Source organism: Eptesicus fuscus, chromosome 15 (genome assembly GCF_027574615.1).
Source record: "Eptesicus fuscus isolate TK198812 chromosome 15, DD_ASM_mEF_20220401, whole genome shotgun sequence".
Classification (NCBI taxonomy): domain Eukaryota; kingdom Metazoa; phylum Chordata; class Mammalia; order Chiroptera; family Vespertilionidae; genus Eptesicus; species Eptesicus fuscus.
Window position 1 is genome coordinate 1,452,648 of NC_072487.1, and position 18,779 is coordinate 1,471,426.

An 18,779-nucleotide genomic window follows, 5' to 3' on the forward strand; every position below is an offset into this window, starting at 1 on the left:
TATGTTTAACTTACTGAGGAACAGTGGCTGTACTATGCTATTAATATGGTATATTACATTGGTTGATTTTCCTGTGTTGAACCACCCTTGCATTTGACCATGGAAATTTGAATCTATGAGTCCATCGCTTTGAAGAAGGGTTTCATAGCTTATTTTTAAAGTTTTCGCTATGTTTTGAGGAAATACAGATACATCCTAAATATCAATGAAAGATTTGTCTTTGTTTTCCTCTCCTTGTTTTCATGAGTATCAAAGACTGATAGAATAATGAGAGGGACAGGGGGCCAGAAGAGGTTAGAACGTCTGTTGTAGGACTAGGATCCCAGAGCAGTGTGGACGGGCAAGTGTCAGCCTAGCAGGGAAGCAAGACCGCAAGTGCAGGGAGAGGTCAGGATGTGCCAGATCCGAGTACAGAAAGGTTACAGGACACAAAATAGGGCTTGACTGTGGGATTCCTCTCTCACTGATTTGTTTATTTGTGTGCCAGTACTGTCATAATATTATTAAACTAGGGCCCTAGTGCATGAATTTGTACACCTTGAAATAAACTGTGAACCATGAGGCTGCAGTGGGCACGGGTGGGTCTCGGCCCATCCTCCGTGCCCCTGCCTGGCCCTTCCTGCCGCAGCCCCTGGTCCCCTCTCTGCCAGCAGCCCTGCTCGCACTACCACCACTCCCATGTGCTGATGGCAGCAGCCCAGCTTGCACCCGTTGGCACGAAGTGATTGGGGCTGGCGCCAACAGCGGGTGTGAGCAGCAGTTGCTGCCCTGATCACCCCTCAGGAGCAGGGGGAGGTAGAGAAGTCCTCAGGAGCGATCAGGTCCGGTAGCTGCCACTCACACCTGCTGATGGCGCTGAGCGATCGGGACGGGCACCAGGTGCCAGCAACTGGTGGGAGCGACGGCTTCCACCACTGGCAGCAGGTGCAAGAGGCAGCTGCCGGCCCCAATCGCCCCTCAGGAGCAGGGGGAGGTGGATAAGCCCTGAGGGGTGATCAGGGCTGGTGCCGGCAGTGGGTGTGAGCGGCAGCTCCGGTGCCAGCAGCAGGTGCAAGCACCGGGCAGGACCGCGGTGTGCGGGAGCAAAGAATTTTCAGTAACTACCAGAGGCTTGCTCTGATGACAGCGACCGGTGCCCCGCCTTGGTCTGGCGTCCCCTCTCACCTGCTCCACCATCCCACCACAGCCAACACCCGCCATGTTCCACACGTGCCCCCTGGGGGTCAGCGCACGTCATAGCGACTGGTTGTTCGGTTGTTCCGCCGTTCGGTCTATTTGCATATTAGCCTTTTATTATATAGGATATACTCTAAAATATGATTTTTAGAAACTTTCTCATTCATATTAATGAATGGAAAAGAGTGTTGAAAAGATGTAATTCTCCCCAAATAAGTTTATTAATTTTTAATCAAAATCCAGCAAAAAGCTCAGTGCCCACCCCCCGAATTTGATATTGATTAGCAGATTAGCCAATAAAGTCTGGATTAAAAATAAATTATCACCCAGGCCAGTGTGATTGCGTTTGTTGGGCGTCAAGTCGTCCCGTGCACTACAAGATTCTGATTCAATTTCTGGTCAGGACACATGCCTGCCTATTTGATCCCCGGTCAGGCCACGTGCAAAAGGCAACCAATTGATCTGTCTCTCTCTTTCTCTCTCTCTCTCTCCCCCTCTCTCCCCCCTTCCCTCCCCCTCTTCTCTCTCTAAAAATCAATAAAAATATTTAAAAAAATAAAAATCAATAAATTATCTGAGACTTGGGACACATTTTATACATTATTCCTATAGTTTTAATGTAAAAATATCTATTTTTTTTAATCTGTTTTTATTGATTTGAGTGGGAGACAGAGAGAAACATCGATCGGTTGCCTCCTGCACACTCCTTATTGGGAGGTCAAGCCCATAACCTGGGCATGTGCCCTGACTGGGAATCGAACCCGTGATCTCCTGGTGCATGGGACGACGCTCACCCAATTGAGCCACACTGACCAGACAGTGCAAAAAGATCTCAAAATTAAATCTTTAGTAATCAAAATACATGAGTCATGGGAATATTTGAGAGGTCAAACTTCTCATATATTTATAAAAATTTAGTGGTTAATAATCGCTGTATTTTAATTCAGTTGTGAAATTGATCCTATACATATCATATGGGGTAATTAAACTCTAGGGGATAAAAAAAACCTATAAACACTTAATCAGTGGACACAGACAACAGCGGGGTGAGGGCATGAGTGGGGGGGGGAATAATGGGGGGATAAGGACACATGTAATAACTTAATCAATAAAGAAATTAAAAAAGCAACAACCTGTAAACAAACATGCACGTGTCCAACTTCCCACAGTGTAAACAAAACTATAAAAGACATGAAATGCTTAGAAGAACATGCAGATCAATAAGCATCCGAACCTTGATGGGAAAGGACTGAAAGTAAAGGGGAAAACATAATGAAAACGTTTTCTGCGTTAGAAAATGCCATGGATCCAAAATGAAAACACCGTGCCCCTGAGGGAGGGCAGGGAGGACTTTCTGTGGGAGCAGACCTGTGTCTAACAGATAGTTACCTGATTGTACTCCTAACGGCTCCCCGTGCACTTCTTTAGAAATTAGCAGCGCTGTCTGTATTGAGTTAAAGTAAACATTTTGAAGCATCACAAGTTCGGTTGATTGTCGTTATTCACGGTACTTCGGTTCTGTAAACCTGCTGCAGATACGGAATTACAGATTGTGAGCTGCTGCTCCTGGGCAGACACAGAGGTAGTTTTCAGCAAGCCTCTGGTCACCACCTTCTCATCAGTCCTTGCGTCACAACCTCATTTTGTGTGCTTCTGTTTAAAGACACCCTCTTTAATTGATAGTGTTGATTCACCAGCATTGAGCTCACCGCCGACAGCGCTGTGACTCCCGCCTGCAGGAAACTCGTCTAGCTCATGTGTTTTCTCCACGAGGCACATCATAGCCTCTCGCTTAAGAACAGCACTCAGCACTACAACTGGGGCCATTTTAGACAACAGGGTCACCAACAGAACTCGCAAAATATAAGAAAATGTGGCAATGAATAGACTGTGCAAAGAACACTTGCTTACAGTATGCGCTGAAGCCGCTCCTGTGCAGCACAGCTGGGACGGCTTGTCAGGTGACTGCCCTGGGCCTGGAGGACTGTTGGGGTTCCAGCTCCATTTCAGCAAGTGGGCAGTTCCCAGCTAGGAATCTGCCTGTGCTGAGGAGCAGCTGCTGCTTTTTCTCACTTGTCATGTTAGGGTAATTTGTTCTTCCTAATCAGACTTGTAAAGCTCTGTCTTATTCACACTTAGGTTCAGTTAAAATACAAATACAAAGCCAGGATCTTTCTGGAGGAGAGCCTTTCGTTCGGAGTGCTGGGGGAGCATGGCCGAGGAGTCACTGAGCATTTTGGAATCAATGTAAGGTCTCTTATTTTGGAACATGCCTCATACCGGAAATTCGCGGTCCCATCCCGCTGGGCAGCTTCACGGCATAGGCAGCGCTTGCACGGGCAGCGCCCGCCCCGCTGGTGTCTGTCTCCTCACAGAGCCCCGAGGGTCGGGTCCCTGCAGGCTGCCAGCTCAAGGCGCATCAGAGAGTCTGTGCTGTGTTCACATGGTAGCACTGGATCCGGGTTCCGTGTTTACCCTAGAAACCATTGCATTTGCCTCACATTGTGTATAAATTGTTCATGATAATGAAGTGGCAAAGGGATAAAGGGAGACACTTGCGGGAGTGCTTTGAACCGTCTGTTCTTTCAACGATAGATTGTGTGTGTTCACCCTCTGTTTTCACATACGTAGCTTGGAGAGCCCAGGTGTTGGCATGATTAGTGTGAAATGTCGCTAGGCTTGAAATTGGTCTGGTTTTAATTGGGGAGTAATTGACAAGGTCCCTCTTTTCTGGCAGATCGATGATATTGATCTCATCAGTGCCAACATGGAGAACGCGCTTGCTTCCATTGGGGGCTTCTGCTGTGGCCGCTCTTTCGTAATCGACCATCAGGTAGGTTCTTCCTAAAGCAGGCTCCTGCTCCTTGGTCACCTCGAAATGTGACTTGCAAGGAACAAAATTCCATGCAGAGTTCATCACAATTTTTTTGTTGTTGTTTTGTTTTGTTAATCCTCATCTCAGGTTATTTTCTCCATTGATATTTAGAGACAGTGGAAGCAAGGGGCAAAGGGGAGAGAGGGGACGGGGCAGGGAGGGGAGGAGGGAGGAAGGAACGTATTTATGTTTTTAACTTGTTTCTTCTCAGCGCCTTTCCGGTCAGGGATACTGCTTCTCTGCCTCGTTGCCGCCCTTGTTAGCTGCTGCTGCCATTGAGGCCCTCAACATCATGGAAGAGAATCCAGGTATAATCTTCAAACCCAGGAAGTCAGACTGCAGGCTCCATTAGCCGTGGTCCTAGGCACTTTTTGGAGGAATTGGCTAGCGGAGATGATGTGCCGGACAGCTCTGGGCCGAGTCTCACTCTCCGGCCTGGCTGCAGAGCAGAGCAGGGCAGCGCACTCGGCGTCTGCCGTCCTGGAGCTGAGCTGGAGTGGAGCGCTGCTTCCCGTGTGGGCGGGCGTGGTGCTGGGCCAGTGTCGTTCGTTTATTTCTTTTTTGTAGAAACTAGCCCAGTGTGCTACTAATTTTTGTTACATATAATTTTATAACTGTCTAATTTCCCTTCCGCTTTTAAATCATCAGTTGGTATCTAGTTTACGACCATTGAAATCAACTGAATTTAAAATGTGGCTTTGGTTGTGATCATGCTTCCTCACCAGAGCCTGAAACAGAATTTGAGAAATAGGCATAACCTGGTATTGCTTGAATTTCAAATTTTCTAAGTTTCTAAATTTTCAACTTTGGTTTTTAATTCAGAGAATTGGGCACCATGAGTGTTTTCTGGGCACTTTCCCGCACCTGCCCGGCAGGTGGCCTGGCCCTCCAGCCTCCTGCTCGGGTAGTTTAGTTTTTCAATTTTTTTCTTGAGGAAATGGAAAATATCAAGGAAAACATCATAAACATTATTACATGCAGTCTCTATTTTTTACCAGATTGTTTACCAGTTTGATATTTCTGTAACAAATACCTTGGTACCCTTTTATCCTTATAGCCAAATTATTTGTAGAATTTAATAAGAACAAGAGCCATTGTTTTGCTGTGGAAAACGTCATCTCAGATTTGCTAAAAAGATTGAAAAGGTATTAGTATGTGCCAAGGATGAAAGCTTGGGCCTCCAGAAGCATTTCTGGCCGCCTGTCTGTGTGTTGTTAGTATATGGAAGGATTTGCAGCATTTTAAATTGATGAACTTGAAGTGGATCTTTATATATGTATATATTCTTTTATTGATTTCAGAGAGGAAGGGAGAGGGAGAGAGAGATAGAAACATCAATGATGAGAGAGAATCATTGATTGGCTGCCTCCTGCACGCCTCCCACTGGGAATCAAGTCCACAACCCAGGCATGTGCCCTTGGCTGGAATCAAACCTGGGACCCTTCAGTCCGCAGGCCGACGCTCTGTCCACTGAGCCAAACCGGCTAGGACTTGAAATGGATCCTTAAAAAATATTTTTGGATTAGTAATACCAGGTTTTCCAAATATGTATTTGACCCTTAGACAACACGGGTTTGAACTTCCCAGGTCCTTGTGTATGCGATGTTTTTCAATAAATACCTGCACCATCTTCCATTGATTGGAGGATGCTGAGGTCCTACTGTGTGCATTGATCTGTGCCATGTCATACGCATCTGCGGATTTTGGTATTCCCCACAAATGCCAAGGGACAACTTAAGTTTTTAAAAGTCAGAAGTTAAACTCAGCCTGGCCAGTGTTGCTCAGTGGTTGAGTGTCAGTCTATGAACCAAGAGGTCAAGGTTTGATTCCCAGTCAGGGCACATGCCCAGGTTGCGGGCTCGATCCTTGGTGAGGGTAGGGTGTGCAGGAGGCAGCCAATCAATGATTCTCTCTCATCACTGATGTTTCTCTCTCTCTCTCAAATGAAGTAAAAATATATATATATATATAAAAATATTATAAAAATTTTTTACTCGAATTTTCTAAGCCTTGCATTGTCCAAGGGTCAACTGCACTAAAGAATGTTTTTTTTTCACCAGGTATTTTTGCAGTGTTGAAGGAAAAGTGCAAACGAATTCATAAAGCTTTACAAGGGTAAGTTTTCTATGTTTTCAACCAGCTTAAAGTTTACCTGCTCCACATATAAACAATGAATGAAAATCTTCAATGTCGTCTCTTTAGTTTGGGGTATACTTGATAGGCTCGGGTCAGTCTGACTGAATTGCAGCTAAGAAACCAAAACCTCGGTTCCCTCAGGTTTGTCTGTCTGCATGAAACCAGAGCATCCACTGTCGTTATGTTAAGGAATCATGATTGTTTTTCTAGAGTGATACACGCTCAATAATAAAATATGCTAGCAGTGCACAAGATCAAAACAGCGCATGCCCTGGCGCGCAGCCACCGGAGTGGTCAGCATGAGCTCTGGGCACGCCACGCCTGCGGGAGCAAGAGGCGGCACGTGCTGCTCGTTGGTGACTGCACGTCCTGTCCCCAGGCCTTGGGATTGCTAAGTTGTATTCCAAGTTAATAGGAGGAAAGAAACAGGTGACATTGGAGCGAGCCTGATGTTTGAGTGACATTGGAGTGAGCCTGTTATTTGTTTTCACGACACAAGAGAACTTCAGGGTTCCTCGAGTGAGAACATGGAGGTTGGTGACAGTGTCAGGCGGGTTTCTGGTCTTACAGAAAACGATCTCACATTGCCCAGGGCGTTTCTTTCTGCCTTTTCTAAGGTGAAACCTGCCTTTTTGGTGATGTAAGGCATCTCTCTATTGCCAGATATGGAAACTAGAAACTTGTAAAAGAAAAAAGCCAGCAGCTCACAGCTGTGCCAGGTAAAGGAGGGGCAGAAGCGATCCTGTCTGGGTGTGTCTGCCTAAGCAGACCACAGTTCCTGCATCATTTATGGTGGAGAGGCACAGAGTGGGTGCTTCCAGTCGCGCTGGTGATGACATGTGAACGTACAGCACAGCCCCTCCGTGCGTCGCCATCAGCCCAGGAGCAGGAGCCTTCCCGCTGCTGGCAGGGTGCTGTGCTTCGTTTGCAAGGCTGGCCCCCACTCTCCCCAGCTCTTGCCCACCTTTCATCTCTCCAGTGTCTTTAACCCTCTGTCTGTCCATCTGCGTTGAGCTGCACCATGCCTCCTGCTCTCACTGGGAACTCCCTCGTCTCTCCTAACAAGCCCGTGCACTTCGGGCTTCTGAACCGTCTCCCCTGTGTTACAGCCAAAGAAAGGTTCTCCAGCCGTCACAGCTCTCTTTCTGAAGACGGCGTGGCTTTGGTGGCGCCTCCTCTGTCATGGGTCTCTCCCCGGCCAGAGTCGTGTGATTAGCACTCAGCTACACTGTCCTCTCTGTAGTGTCCTTCCTTTCCCTGACTCCCCTTCACCTCCAGCGGCCAGCCCACTCTGCTTCTCCGGTAGCTCACCTCCTCCACGTCCTCGCCCCTCATCTGCACTTGAAACTCTTGAGTCTGCCTCTCCTCTCACGCTTCTCCCAGACGGTGCCCGAGGAGGCCATGCTCACTGCCTTGTTGCTGCATCCAGCAGTCTTCTGCGCCCCTTTCCTCCCGTACCTCCTTGGAGGATTGTGTTCTTGCATCCTGGAGCTTCCATCGTGACCTCTCTGTGGGCAACTCACAGATTTGCATCTCCAATGTGTCCCACTCGTTAGGGTTCCAGGTCTCACGTCCAGGGCTTATTACTGAGTAGTTGTACGTGGAGGACTCCACAGGTACCTCAGACCGACCCGCAGTAAGGCAGGTGTGGAGCACATCACACAGGTACCCAGATGTTTAGAGGTGACAGGAGACAGAACAGCGAGGACGCCAGTGTGGCGAGAGGGGAGAAAGGCCAGGGCATGCAGGGCTCGGAGGCCGTGACAAGAACCCTGCTCCGATAGGAAGCCGTGGCCTGGTTCTGAGCAAAAGGTGGCAGGACATGACTGAATGGCATCTTAGCAAAGCCACTCTTGTGCTGTGTGAAGAAGTAGATAATACTCTGGTGGCGAGTACTGAGGCAAGGAGGCCAGTGAGGACGAGTGCGGTGACTTTGACCTTCCTACCAGAGTAGATTTTGGATGGAGTTTGAAGCTGGATTTGCCAGAAGTTCATATTCCAGTGAGTGAGAAAGAAGACGCAAGCTTGAGCTTAAGGTTTTTGGTCTGAGTAACTAGACAGAGCTGCTAGTCAGCGAGATGGTTAGAACTGCTGGGGGCAGTGTGTTGGGCAGGTCAGTGTGGCTGTGTTAAGCTCGAAATGCCATCAGACGTCTGGGAGATGTAGCCGCTTAAGTTTAAGGGAGAGGCCTCAGGGTCAATTGCATATAAACAGTATTTCAAGCATTTCAATGTGAAGTGGGCGGGAGCCAGGAGGAGACTGAGAAAGAGTGAGGAGAGTCTAGTGAAGACAGTGGCGCAGGCCACGTGTCCCCGCTGCTGCGAGCTGGGCCTGCGTTTCCCGCCTGAGGCCGAGCAGTGTCGGGAGCAGCAGGTGCAAAGGCCTGGCAGAAGCAGGGTCCGGAGAGACCGGGAGGGAGAGATGGGACACAGTCGCATGACAATTCTGAGGAGTTTGGCTGTTCAGAGAGAGAGAGGATGGTGCCTGGAGGAGGAAAACGGGTGAAGGAAGGAAGTTTGGTTTGATGCTAGCACAGTCCGTTTACAAAAACACCACCTCCTTTCTTCACCGGTTGGTCTCTGTCACATACCAGTTTCCCAGTTGTAGCTGAATCTGGTTTTTAGCCGTCTTTTCTCCTTCATTGGTTTACTTTTTCAATCCTTAGACTGTTTTAAATACCATCTGTTTTTATCGCTGTATAGCTTTTGGCATATGTGCTGCCAAAGTGAGCACAGATCGCCATATAAGTTTTGCAGTAAGTTCAAGTTTCACCAAAAATATTACTAGAATTTTTATTGTAATTGCATTAAATGTTTTGATGAATGTGGAGTGAATTTGTATCCACTTATTTGAATTTTCCTTTGTGTCTTTTAACGGAAATTTAAAATTTTTCTCTAAAGCTCTTTTATGGGCCTTTAACCTTTTGCACTCGGATGTCGAGTGTGACTCGACACGGTTAGCATCGGTAGCAGCTCGTATGTCGAATTGTATTGAATGTATCAATAATTTGAAATATAAAAAAATCCAAATAAGTTTGTATGAAAAGAAACTCCAGTTTTTTATTCTACTGCTGTGCTTTGTAAAATCTGGGGTATTTAAAAAATTAAATCCTGAGTAAAATAAAGGAATCGAGAAAAAAGCAAGCGAGTGCAAAGGGTTAAAGGTTATTTGTAGGTATCCTATAGATTTTATTTCTATTATGAATAGGATTGTTTTTTCTTTTATATTTTCTTTTTAATTCTCACCCGAGGATGTTTTTCCATTGATTTTTAGAAAGTGGAAGAGAGAGGGAAAAACAGAGAGAAATATCAATGTGACAGAAACACTTCGATTGGTTGCCTCCTGCACACGCCCCGACCAGGGCCCGGGCCGGGAGGAGCCTGTAACCGAGGTACATGCCCTTGACTGGAATCGAACCTGGGACCCTTCAGTCCGCAGGCTGACACTCTATCCACTGAGCCAAACCGGCTAGGGCTATATTTTCTGATTATTGCTGACTTACAAGAATGTTCTTGTTTTCTCTAAACTATTCTTACATTCAGCAGTAGTTCTTTTCTCTAACTGATCGTACATTCCAATAGTTCTTTTCAGTCTGTTGTGATGATGCACATAGAAATCCTATTATCTGCTCTAATGTTTTTCTCTTCCTTCTTAATTCTTAAATAATTTTAATTATTTTTCTTCTTTTATTGCATTGCTCTGTGTCTCTAATAGTCTACTGAATAGGCAGTTGTAGCAAACATCCTTCTCATTCCCAGTATAAAAGTGTTTTCTTTATTCAGTATAAAACATCATACAGTAGGGTTTTGGAGGGTGGCCTTTATCAAATTATTCCTAGATTTGGAGATTTTTTAAAAAATTATAAATTTGTCTCATGCTAAATTACACTGATAAATATATACCGTGTGTGTGTGTGTATGTGTGTGTGTGTGTGTGTGTATCCTATCTAATAATAGAGTAATATGCAAATTAACTGTACCTCTGTGACAAAAATGGCGGCCCCCATAGCCACAAGATGGCGACGCCCAGTCCTCTCAGCCCTGCCGGAGTCCCCCAGTCCCAGGGAGGGCTGCTGCTGAGAGCCGGGCAGCCCGGGTGTCCGGCTGGGAGGTGCTGGGGACCCCATGCTACCATGCCCTCCCAGAAGCAGCCCCCGGTGTCAGGCTGGGAGGCATCTGTCCCCCACGCCACCATCCCCTCCCAGAGGCAGCCCGGGGTGTCTGGATGGGAGGCGTCTGTCCCCCACGCCACCATCCCCTCCCAGAGGCAGCCCAGGGTGTCTGGATGGGAGGCGTCTGTCCCCCACGCCGCCATCCCCTCCCAGAGGCAGCCCAGGGTGTCTGGATGGGAGGCGTCTGTCCCCCACACCGCCATCCCCTCCCAGAGGCAGCCCTGGGTGTCCAGCTGGGAGGCGTCCGCGCCCCCACGCCGCCATCCTCTCCCAGAGGCAGCCCCGGGTGTCTGCAAGGGAGGCGTCCGCGCCACCATCCCCTCCCAGAGGCAGCCCTGGGTGTCCGGCTGGGAGGTGCCCCCATGCCGCCAACCCCTCCCAGTGGCAGCCCTCGGTGTTGGCTGGGAGGCATCCACGCCCCCAGGGAATGATTCAAGTACTGATGATTCTACCAAAGGAAAAGTTTAGAGAAACAGAGGACAGAAAAGGAATACAAGGAGAAAAGAAAGAAAGGACGAAAGATGAAACATCAAGAAAAAGAAAGAGAAGAAAAAAAGGAAGAAACAACCACATGATATCACCTTTCCAAGTCTCATGAAATTCCTGTTTAAGGAGTTTATTTTATGACACTTTTAGTTTGGGTTTACATTTTTACTGGTTTGTCAAGACCATGGCAGGTACACTGTCCAATATGTTTTTTTTTTAAATACATTTTATTGATTTTTTTACAGAGAGGAAGGGAAAGGGATAGAGAGCTAGAAACATCTATGAGAGAGAAACATCGATCAGCTGCCTCCTGCAGTATGTGCCCCCAACCAAGATACATGCCCTTGACCTGAATAGAACCCGGGACCCTTGAGTCTGCAGGCCGACACTGCATCCACTGAGCCAAACCAGTTAGAGCTGTCTAATATGTTAAAGAAAAAACCCTATCTAATAAAGAGGGAATATGCAGGGGAGGGCATTTGGGGGTGACCGGGCTGTCAGGGGAGAACAGTTGGAGATGATCTGGCTGGCAGGGGAGCAGTTAGGCGTCGATCAGGCTGGCAGGGGAGTGGTTAGGGGGTGATCAGGCTGGCAGGCAGAAGTGGTTAGGGGCAATCAGGAAGGCAGGCAGGCGAGCAGTTGGGAGCCAGCAGTCCCGGATTGTGAAAGGGATGTCTGACTGCCTCTTTAGGCCCGATCCTAAAGAGGCAGTCAGACATCCCCCAAGGGGTCCCAGATTGGAGAGGGTGCAGGTTGGGCTGAGGGACACCCTCTCCCAGTGCACGAATTTTGTGCACCAGGCCTCTAGTATATATATATATTGTTGTTGACATTATTACAGATGTCTCCCTTTTCCTCCCTCTTTGCCCCCTTCCATACAGCCCCGCTCCGTCCCAGGGCTTCCCCATGCTATAGTTTCTGATGTTAGGCCACCCTTGCATTTCTGACTAAACTCCTACTCGATTACAATAAGTTTCTATGCTAATATATTTAGTTAGCTTGTATTTTAATTTGAATTCTTATATCCATAATTATAATTTAAATGTAGCCTGGTCCCCCCCAACTGCCCAACCCTGCAGGCCTGGTTCCCCCCAAACTGCCCTCCCCTGCAGGCCTGGTTGCCCCCAACTGCCCTCCCCTGCTGGCCTGATTGCCCACAACTGCCCTCCCCTGCCAGCCATCTTGTGGCAGCCATCTTGTGTCCACATGGGGGCAGCCATCTTTGACCACATGGGGGCAGCAACCTTGTGTGTTGGAGTGACGGTCAATTTGCATATTACCTCGTTATATAGGATTATGTATAACGGGATATTGTAAAAATTAAGTTACAAAATTGTTATTAAAGTGTTCTTACATACAGTTATATTGGCTGGGCTACAAAAATATTCATTGTGGGCTGCATGCGGCCCGTGGGCCACGAGTTTGACATGCTTGGTGTAGAGCATGATGGTGCAGCCCCTCCCTGCAGTGGGAGTGACAACTGAGACCAGGCACAACCAGCACTGGCCACCGGGGGGTGGGAGAGAGCAGGTGAGGAAAGGAAACAGCCGGGCAGAGGCCGAGGGGCTGAGGACCTGTGAGGAGCCACCTGAGGAGAGGCCACCTGAGCCTGTGACATGTGGCCCAGCAGCCGGGCCCTTCCCCTCAGCCCTCTCGCAGGAGCACGAGGCAGGCTCCTGGACTGCGAGCACTGCCCAGAGCGTGCATTTGACTGTGGTCGGAACCGGAATTCCACCTCCGAATGCTCCTCTAGAAGTCGGTGTGAGTGGCCTGCGCTGATGCAGACTGTGTGCAGTTATTTGTGTGGAGACGCCAAGCCGGCAGGGGGGCTCTGACTGTGTGTGTCTCCCCTCCAGCATTTCTGGGCTGAAAGTGGTGGGGGAGGCCCTGTCCCCAGCCTTCCACCTGCAGCTGGAAGCCAGCACTGGGTCCCGCGAGCAGGACGCCAAGCTGCTGCAGGAGATCGTCCGTCAGGTGAGTGCCAGCCCTCCCAGCGGTTCTGCTTGCCCCACACCTCCCCTGACCCGAGCAGCCTTTTCTGTCATTTCACAGCTCTCTTTGCCCCGGGGTAGGGGGATGGGAGTGCGGGGTCCCCCTCACGCACTCTGTTTGCCCGGGGTAGGGGGATGGGAGTGCGGGGTCCCCCTCACGCACTCTGTTTGCCCGGGGTAGGGGGATGGGAGTGCGGGGTCCCCCTCACGCACTCTTTGCCCGGGGTAGGGGGATGGGAGTGCGGGGTCCCCCTCACGCACTCTCTTTGCCCCGGGGTAGGGGGATGGGAGTGCGGGGGCCCCCCTCATGTACTCTGTTTGCCCCGGGGTAGGGGGATGGGAGTGCGGGGTCCCCCTCACGCACTCTGTTTGCCCGGGGTAGGGGGATGGGAGTGCGGGGTCCCCCTCACGCACTCTGTTTGCCCCAGGGTAGGGGGATGGGAGTGCGGGGTCCCCCTCACACACACTCTTTGCCCGGGGGTAGGGGGGATGGGAGTGCGGGGTCCCCCTCACGCACTCTGTTTGCCCGGGGTAGGGGGATGGGAGTGCGGGGTCCCCCTCACGCACTCTGTTTGCCCGGGGTAGGGGGATGGGAGTGCGGGGTTCCCCTCACACACACTCTTTGCCCGGGGGTAGGGGGATGGGAGTGCGGGGTCCCCCTCACGCACTCTTTGCCCGGGGTAGGGGGATGGGAGTGCGGGGTCCCCCTCACGGAATGGTGCTCGTGCCCAGTTGAGTGTAGCATGTCTGACAGGGACACTCACGCGGCTAGTGGTTCCAGCTTGCGCTGAGGGCGCTGTGCTCTGGGCCACGTGGTGTTCACATGAAAATACTCTTCTACTGAGTAACCTTCCAGAAAACCCTTTTGCTTACCATGTCATCCCCAGGCTTTCTTACACGTGTGGGGGCCTCATGGTGTGTAGTGGCCCAGGCAGCACGCGACAGCTGACTGTCAGGGCGAGTCCCAGCAGAGCTAGAAACTGGTGTGACCTTGTAACGGAGGCCACTTTGCAGCCGTGGCTAAGTTGGTGTCAGTATATTTCATGTCTGAGAGTCAGTTTACCACTAACCCAGAGGAGTCCCCTGGGGAAGACCACTTGCCCTTTTCTGTTCAGCGGCCCCTTGCCCCCCCTTTCCTCCATGCCGCTCCCCCCAGTAGTGCCCAGGGGCCCTGCGGCTCCGGAGCCTGCCTGCCTTGCACTGCCTTCGGAAGCACGCGGGAGTGAAACGGGCTGCACGCTGTTCTCCACCTGCCCTCCGCGTCCCTCCGCCCCCGTCAGGGAGTGTGATGGCTGCCGGCTGCCGTGTGGCCGCCTCTGGCTCACAGCTTGCCTCAGATGTCCTGTGTCCTGCGGTGTGTGCACCCATCGCCGGGAACCACGGGCTCCTGGACAGCTTCATGCAATCTGGCCATCGGGTCAGTGCTCTTACACAAACAGAACGGGAGATCCCTGATTAAGCTGGGGCGCTCTCACCTTGCCGAGGGAGGCAGTGGCACAGCTGTCCCCTCTGGTCAGACAGCTCTGCAGACATGAAAAAGACAGGATCTTAAGGGACCAACATCCTGTCAGCCAGTTACTGCCTCGGTGTTTTTGTAAGTGTACAGACAGGAGGAGTGACAGCACCCTTCAGATGCGCGTTTATACAGACGTGATACCAAAGCAGTTTCTCACTGAAACACCAGCTGAAGGTCAAGCCAGGCGCTCAGTGTGATCACAGGGCCTTCCTGTGCGGGGAGTTTGCTTCCCGGGCAGGAGTGGCCACTGCAGAGCAGGCCTGGAACCGCGTTGGGGTTCACGGCGCCCGTCTCTGCACGTGTGTGTGTGTGTGTGTGTGTGTGTGTGTGCGCGCGCGCGCGCGCGCGCGCAGGACATGGGCCTTCCCTCGGGCCGGGGCCAGAGCCCAGCTCCGGCCGAGCTTCTCACTGCACGGCAGCGGCAGAGGGGGGCGAGGCGGGTGGGCGGCGAGATCGCCCTCTAGCAGAGAGCCTGGTGGCCGAGTGAGCAGGGCAGGCTCTGGGTCAGCACTGTCTGCACGCACATGTGGGAGGTGGGAGAGCTCTCACGTGGGTGCCTCGCCACAGGTTCCACCTCAGAGCCGGTGGTCCCGCCCTCCCCACTCTTCCCAGTGCCTGAGGGACAGGAGAACCAGAGCTGTGAGCCTTAAGCTTTGTAGAACTGAAAGGGTTTGTCGAGTTGCTTGACAGAACGCCGTCCGTACACACTGAGGTGGGTTGGATGCTTCTTACTAGCCAGGCTGGGGGCAGCCGGGCCGGCATCCACTTCTGGACGCAGATCAGCCCGTGCCATCCCGGGTGCCCGTCCTTGGCCCTCGGAAACCCTGCCCTGCCACTTACAGAATGCCCTCCTGCGGCTGCCTGGCCGCCACGCACAGGGCTAACTCCTTGTGCCACCACGTGCTCCTTTTTACAAGTATGACTCGAATCCAAACGCCTCGTCTCCCCAGAGAAGAAACCACGGTAACTCGCTCCCTTCCTCGGATTCGTTAGCCTTCGTTCTGATAGAGGATGTTTCCAGGCCCACCTGTCAGCAGGTGGCGCGGCCTGGGAGAGCGGCCTCAGACGTGTGCAGCCGCCTGGCGGGCTGGGCGCTGGCCACGGGGAGCGGGCGGCCAGAGGCAGCCGAGCTCCAAGCCCTTTCTAGACGCTCTGCCCATGTCCCAACTCTGCTTTGTCTGAAATGCCTACCAGCTACAATGAAGTCGACCGAACGCTCTGTGTCTGGTGGCTCCGGCCATATCTTTAAGTCCCGGTGGCCACGCGGGCTCCCGCCGTGGTGGCCGGCTCTGTGTATCTGGCTGCTCTCACTGGTCTCCAGCCGTCGGCATTGGACCGGGCGCTAGACCTGCCGCAGGGGTGCCCCGTGCGCCTGCTGTGGCTGACTGCCCTCTTCCTGCAGTGCCTGGACCGGAGCATCGCCCTCACCCAGGCGCGCTACCTGGAGAGAGAAGAGAAGTGCCTCCCGCCTCCGAGGTTGGTAGACATGGAAGTATGGCCTCACTTGTTGTTCCTTCTCTAAAATCTGGGTGAGATGTGTCATGGTTTGAAGTTTTTGAAAGGCTATCACAGGGCAAGGAAGAATGTTTATCATTAAAATAGATACACCAACTGTTGGCTGTTTTCAAACTAGATGTCTTCACATTTTAACTGAAAACCCCCCAGGACTCAGTGTCCTCCTAGTTGACTGAGAAATGTCTGAGGTCCAAGAACTGAGATGGCAGATCCCCCGCCCCTCACAGCATACGGTGTGCGGCAGTGTCCGCAAACCCTTACCGAACCCCAGGGAACCAGCAGAGGGGGATCGCAGGGGCAGGAGCCAGCGTGGGGGTGCGCCTGGACTCCTGGTTTAACACACCGACCCCCCTCTGCCCGCGTCCAGTGCAGTTGAAGGAGGGAGACCCTGAGGCATGGTTTGCAGGGCCATTGCATGGGGTCAGCGAGGTCACAGAGGAGTAGCCTGGGAGGGACTCGGGCTTCCGAGAACAGCTGACATGTAAGCTGAGCCCAGAAAATCGAGTATGTCAGACGACCTGGTAAGCATGGAGGCCTTCCAAAGGGAGTAAAGTGCGTGGCATGGCGACCCCGGGTGCAGGTGGGAGCCAGAGCCCGACCGTGAAAGGCAGCAGCAAGAGCGAGCTTGGAGACGACCCGGAGGGCCTCGTACATGGGAGCTAGAGACGGGACGCCGGTCTGCAGGCCCCTAGCAACAGCTCGCGGCACCCTTAGGACGCTGCCCTCCTTCCTCGCTGCGCCCAGGCAGAGGTGTGACTAGTGTCAGGACAGGGGCCGCGGTGGCTTCCTCCTGGGCTCCCTGCCCAGCACAGTGCAGCTCAGCAAATGTGTCCAGTCGATACAGTAGGTGTTTGTAGGGAACAGGCAGAACTGCTCTGAGGAGCTGATATTTGTCTTCAGTTTTCTGCAAACTTGAAAATGTTTGCCTTGCTGCAAAATACTGTCGAGCTTCCACATGACTCACTGAATTACAGGAGTAACTAGACAGTCCATTAACTGGAGACATTGGAACTTTGGCCTGGGCTCTGGGACTGCTGAAGCAGTAGTTTATGTCAAAGACCAGGTTTCCTGGCGTCCCTGGGCGGAGCCCCCTGCCAGGTCACGCTGAGTAGACACACACTAACCGTCCAGACGGGAGCCACGGGCTCCTGAGACAGGTGGTGTCAGGTGTTGGGGCCTGCAGGACAGAGGGCCCTGTCCCTGTCTCACCTGCGGTCGTGGTGAGAACAGCTGCAGGCTGAGCAGCGGACGTTTGTGTCCTCCCTCATCTCGCAGCATTAGGGTGGTGGTCACCGTGGAGCAGACGGAAGAGGAGCTGGAGAAGGCCGCGTCCACGATCAAGGAGGTAGCCCAGGCGGTCCTGGTCTAGTCCCGCAGGCTCCGGACGGCCGCCTGGCACACAGCCTCGCTGCGGCGCGTCGGAGGTCCGCACCGACTGGTCACCGGGCACGTGGCTGCAGCTTCAGCGTGACCATGCGAAGGATGCTGGTTATTTTTACAACGAAAACACATCTAAAAGCCCAGGAACTGGTGGCTGTTTTTTAAGGAAAACTGGTGAAAGCATACAACGGTATGAAATCATGCTGTTTAGTGCTATCTAAATGTTCATTATACCAGTATTTTATCTTCTTCCTTTTGTTGTCACTGTTTAAAAATGGAGCTTCAGTTACCGTCCCTCCCTCCCTCCCTCCGGGTGAAGACTGGGCACTCCTCGGGGCTTCCGCAGGAGCGCCCTGTGCGGCCTGGAGAAACGACCTCAGGCCCGGCTCAGCCCTCGCGCAGCTGCGCCGCGGGAGCTCCGTGTGGCTAACGTACGAAGGGACACTTTTTTGTGCAGTTACAAACTTTCATTCCATTTACAAACACTAAGGATTGCCGTTACACCATTTCTGACAGCTGGTCTTAGCCTCTCTACCCAGAGAACAGCCATTAGACTCCTGTGTGCGAATTTTAATCAGATCCTGTTCCATTTATTACGTGTAGACCTAACTGCTTTAGGAAGAGGGTTACTGTGCCGATCCCAAAATATGAATCATGCCCTCAATGTTCTAGAATGCCTTGAATGGGTTCCTAGGGACATAGAACTACAGGCTTTTTCTAAGCTAAGGAAAATGAGAAGTTTTTTCTTTTCAGCTTATTGATTCCAAATATCCAAAAATAATATAAAGCACTAAAAATTAAATTATTAAGCTGTATCTCAGCTGTTTTCCCTTAGCAAACCCAGTGAGGTGGTGGGAATATTTGTTATGGGCACCCATGTTGCATAAGTATTACACCTCTTTTTGTCTTACTAACGGTGAAGGAATAAAATTGTAGAAATGTCATTTTTATAACCTGTGTTCGCCGTCCTTTAACACCTTTGTAAAATGTGGTTTTGATTTTGCTTGAGGTGCTTCGTCCATACGGCCTTGGGCTGCTGCTGCCCACAGGTGCAGGGCTGTTCGCAGGGTGAAATCTGTTCGTTAACGAAAATAAAGTCACATTCCTGATCATGAGTCTGTTTTTGTATGTCACATAGTCAACAGAACACTCGCTTGATTTTACTTTTCTACAAATCTAGGATGTTATTTTTGTGGGAGTTGGGTGAGGTAGAAAAATATTAATTTCTTAGTACTGTGAAAAGTGGTGTCAGATGTTTGGTGCCTGCATAATTTCAATAATGTATCTGAAATTTCCTAGCTTCCTACTAATTTAAGCCTTGGCCACATAGAACTACAAACATACAAGAAACATTAGTTTATAAATGGTGAGGATAGTAACTTTTAAACTGCTTTGTACTTTCCAAGTCAAAATTGTAACAGCTGTGTTTATTGCTACTTCTAAAAAGTGATTGTAAATTCCCGGGTAAAATGGTAGAGCACATTATTTAACTTCAATCCTCAAAAAAAATGCCAACATTTTAAACAAAAATAA

General features: G+C 50.9%; 1 protein-coding gene across 6 annotated transcripts in view; it reads left to right on the top strand.

Annotated features, from left to right (window-relative positions):
• Positions 1-18,356, top strand: part of SPTLC1 (serine palmitoyltransferase long chain base subunit 1) — a 71,695-nt gene extending 53,339 nt beyond the window's left edge. For 4 of the 6 annotated variants that reach the window (XM_054726841.1, XM_008156865.3, XM_054726837.1 and 1 more), the window contains 7 exons: positions 3,316-3,423; positions 3,914-4,009; positions 4,263-4,359; positions 6,112-6,166; positions 12,701-12,818; positions 15,754-15,827; positions 17,142-18,356. In XM_054726841.1, the coding sequence (XP_054582816.1) occupies positions 3,316-3,423; positions 3,914-4,009; positions 4,263-4,359; positions 6,112-6,166; positions 12,701-12,818; positions 15,754-15,827; positions 17,142-17,235 (642 nt within the window). In that variant the 3' untranslated portion in view covers positions 17,236-18,356. The remainder of the gene's footprint in view (positions 1-3,315; positions 3,424-3,913; positions 4,010-4,262; positions 4,360-6,111; positions 6,167-12,700; positions 12,819-15,753; positions 15,828-17,141) is intronic. The other 2 variants (XR_008558234.1, XM_028133141.2) reach the window with 2 other exon arrangements.
• The last annotated feature ends 423 nt before the right edge of the window (positions 18,357-18,779 follow it).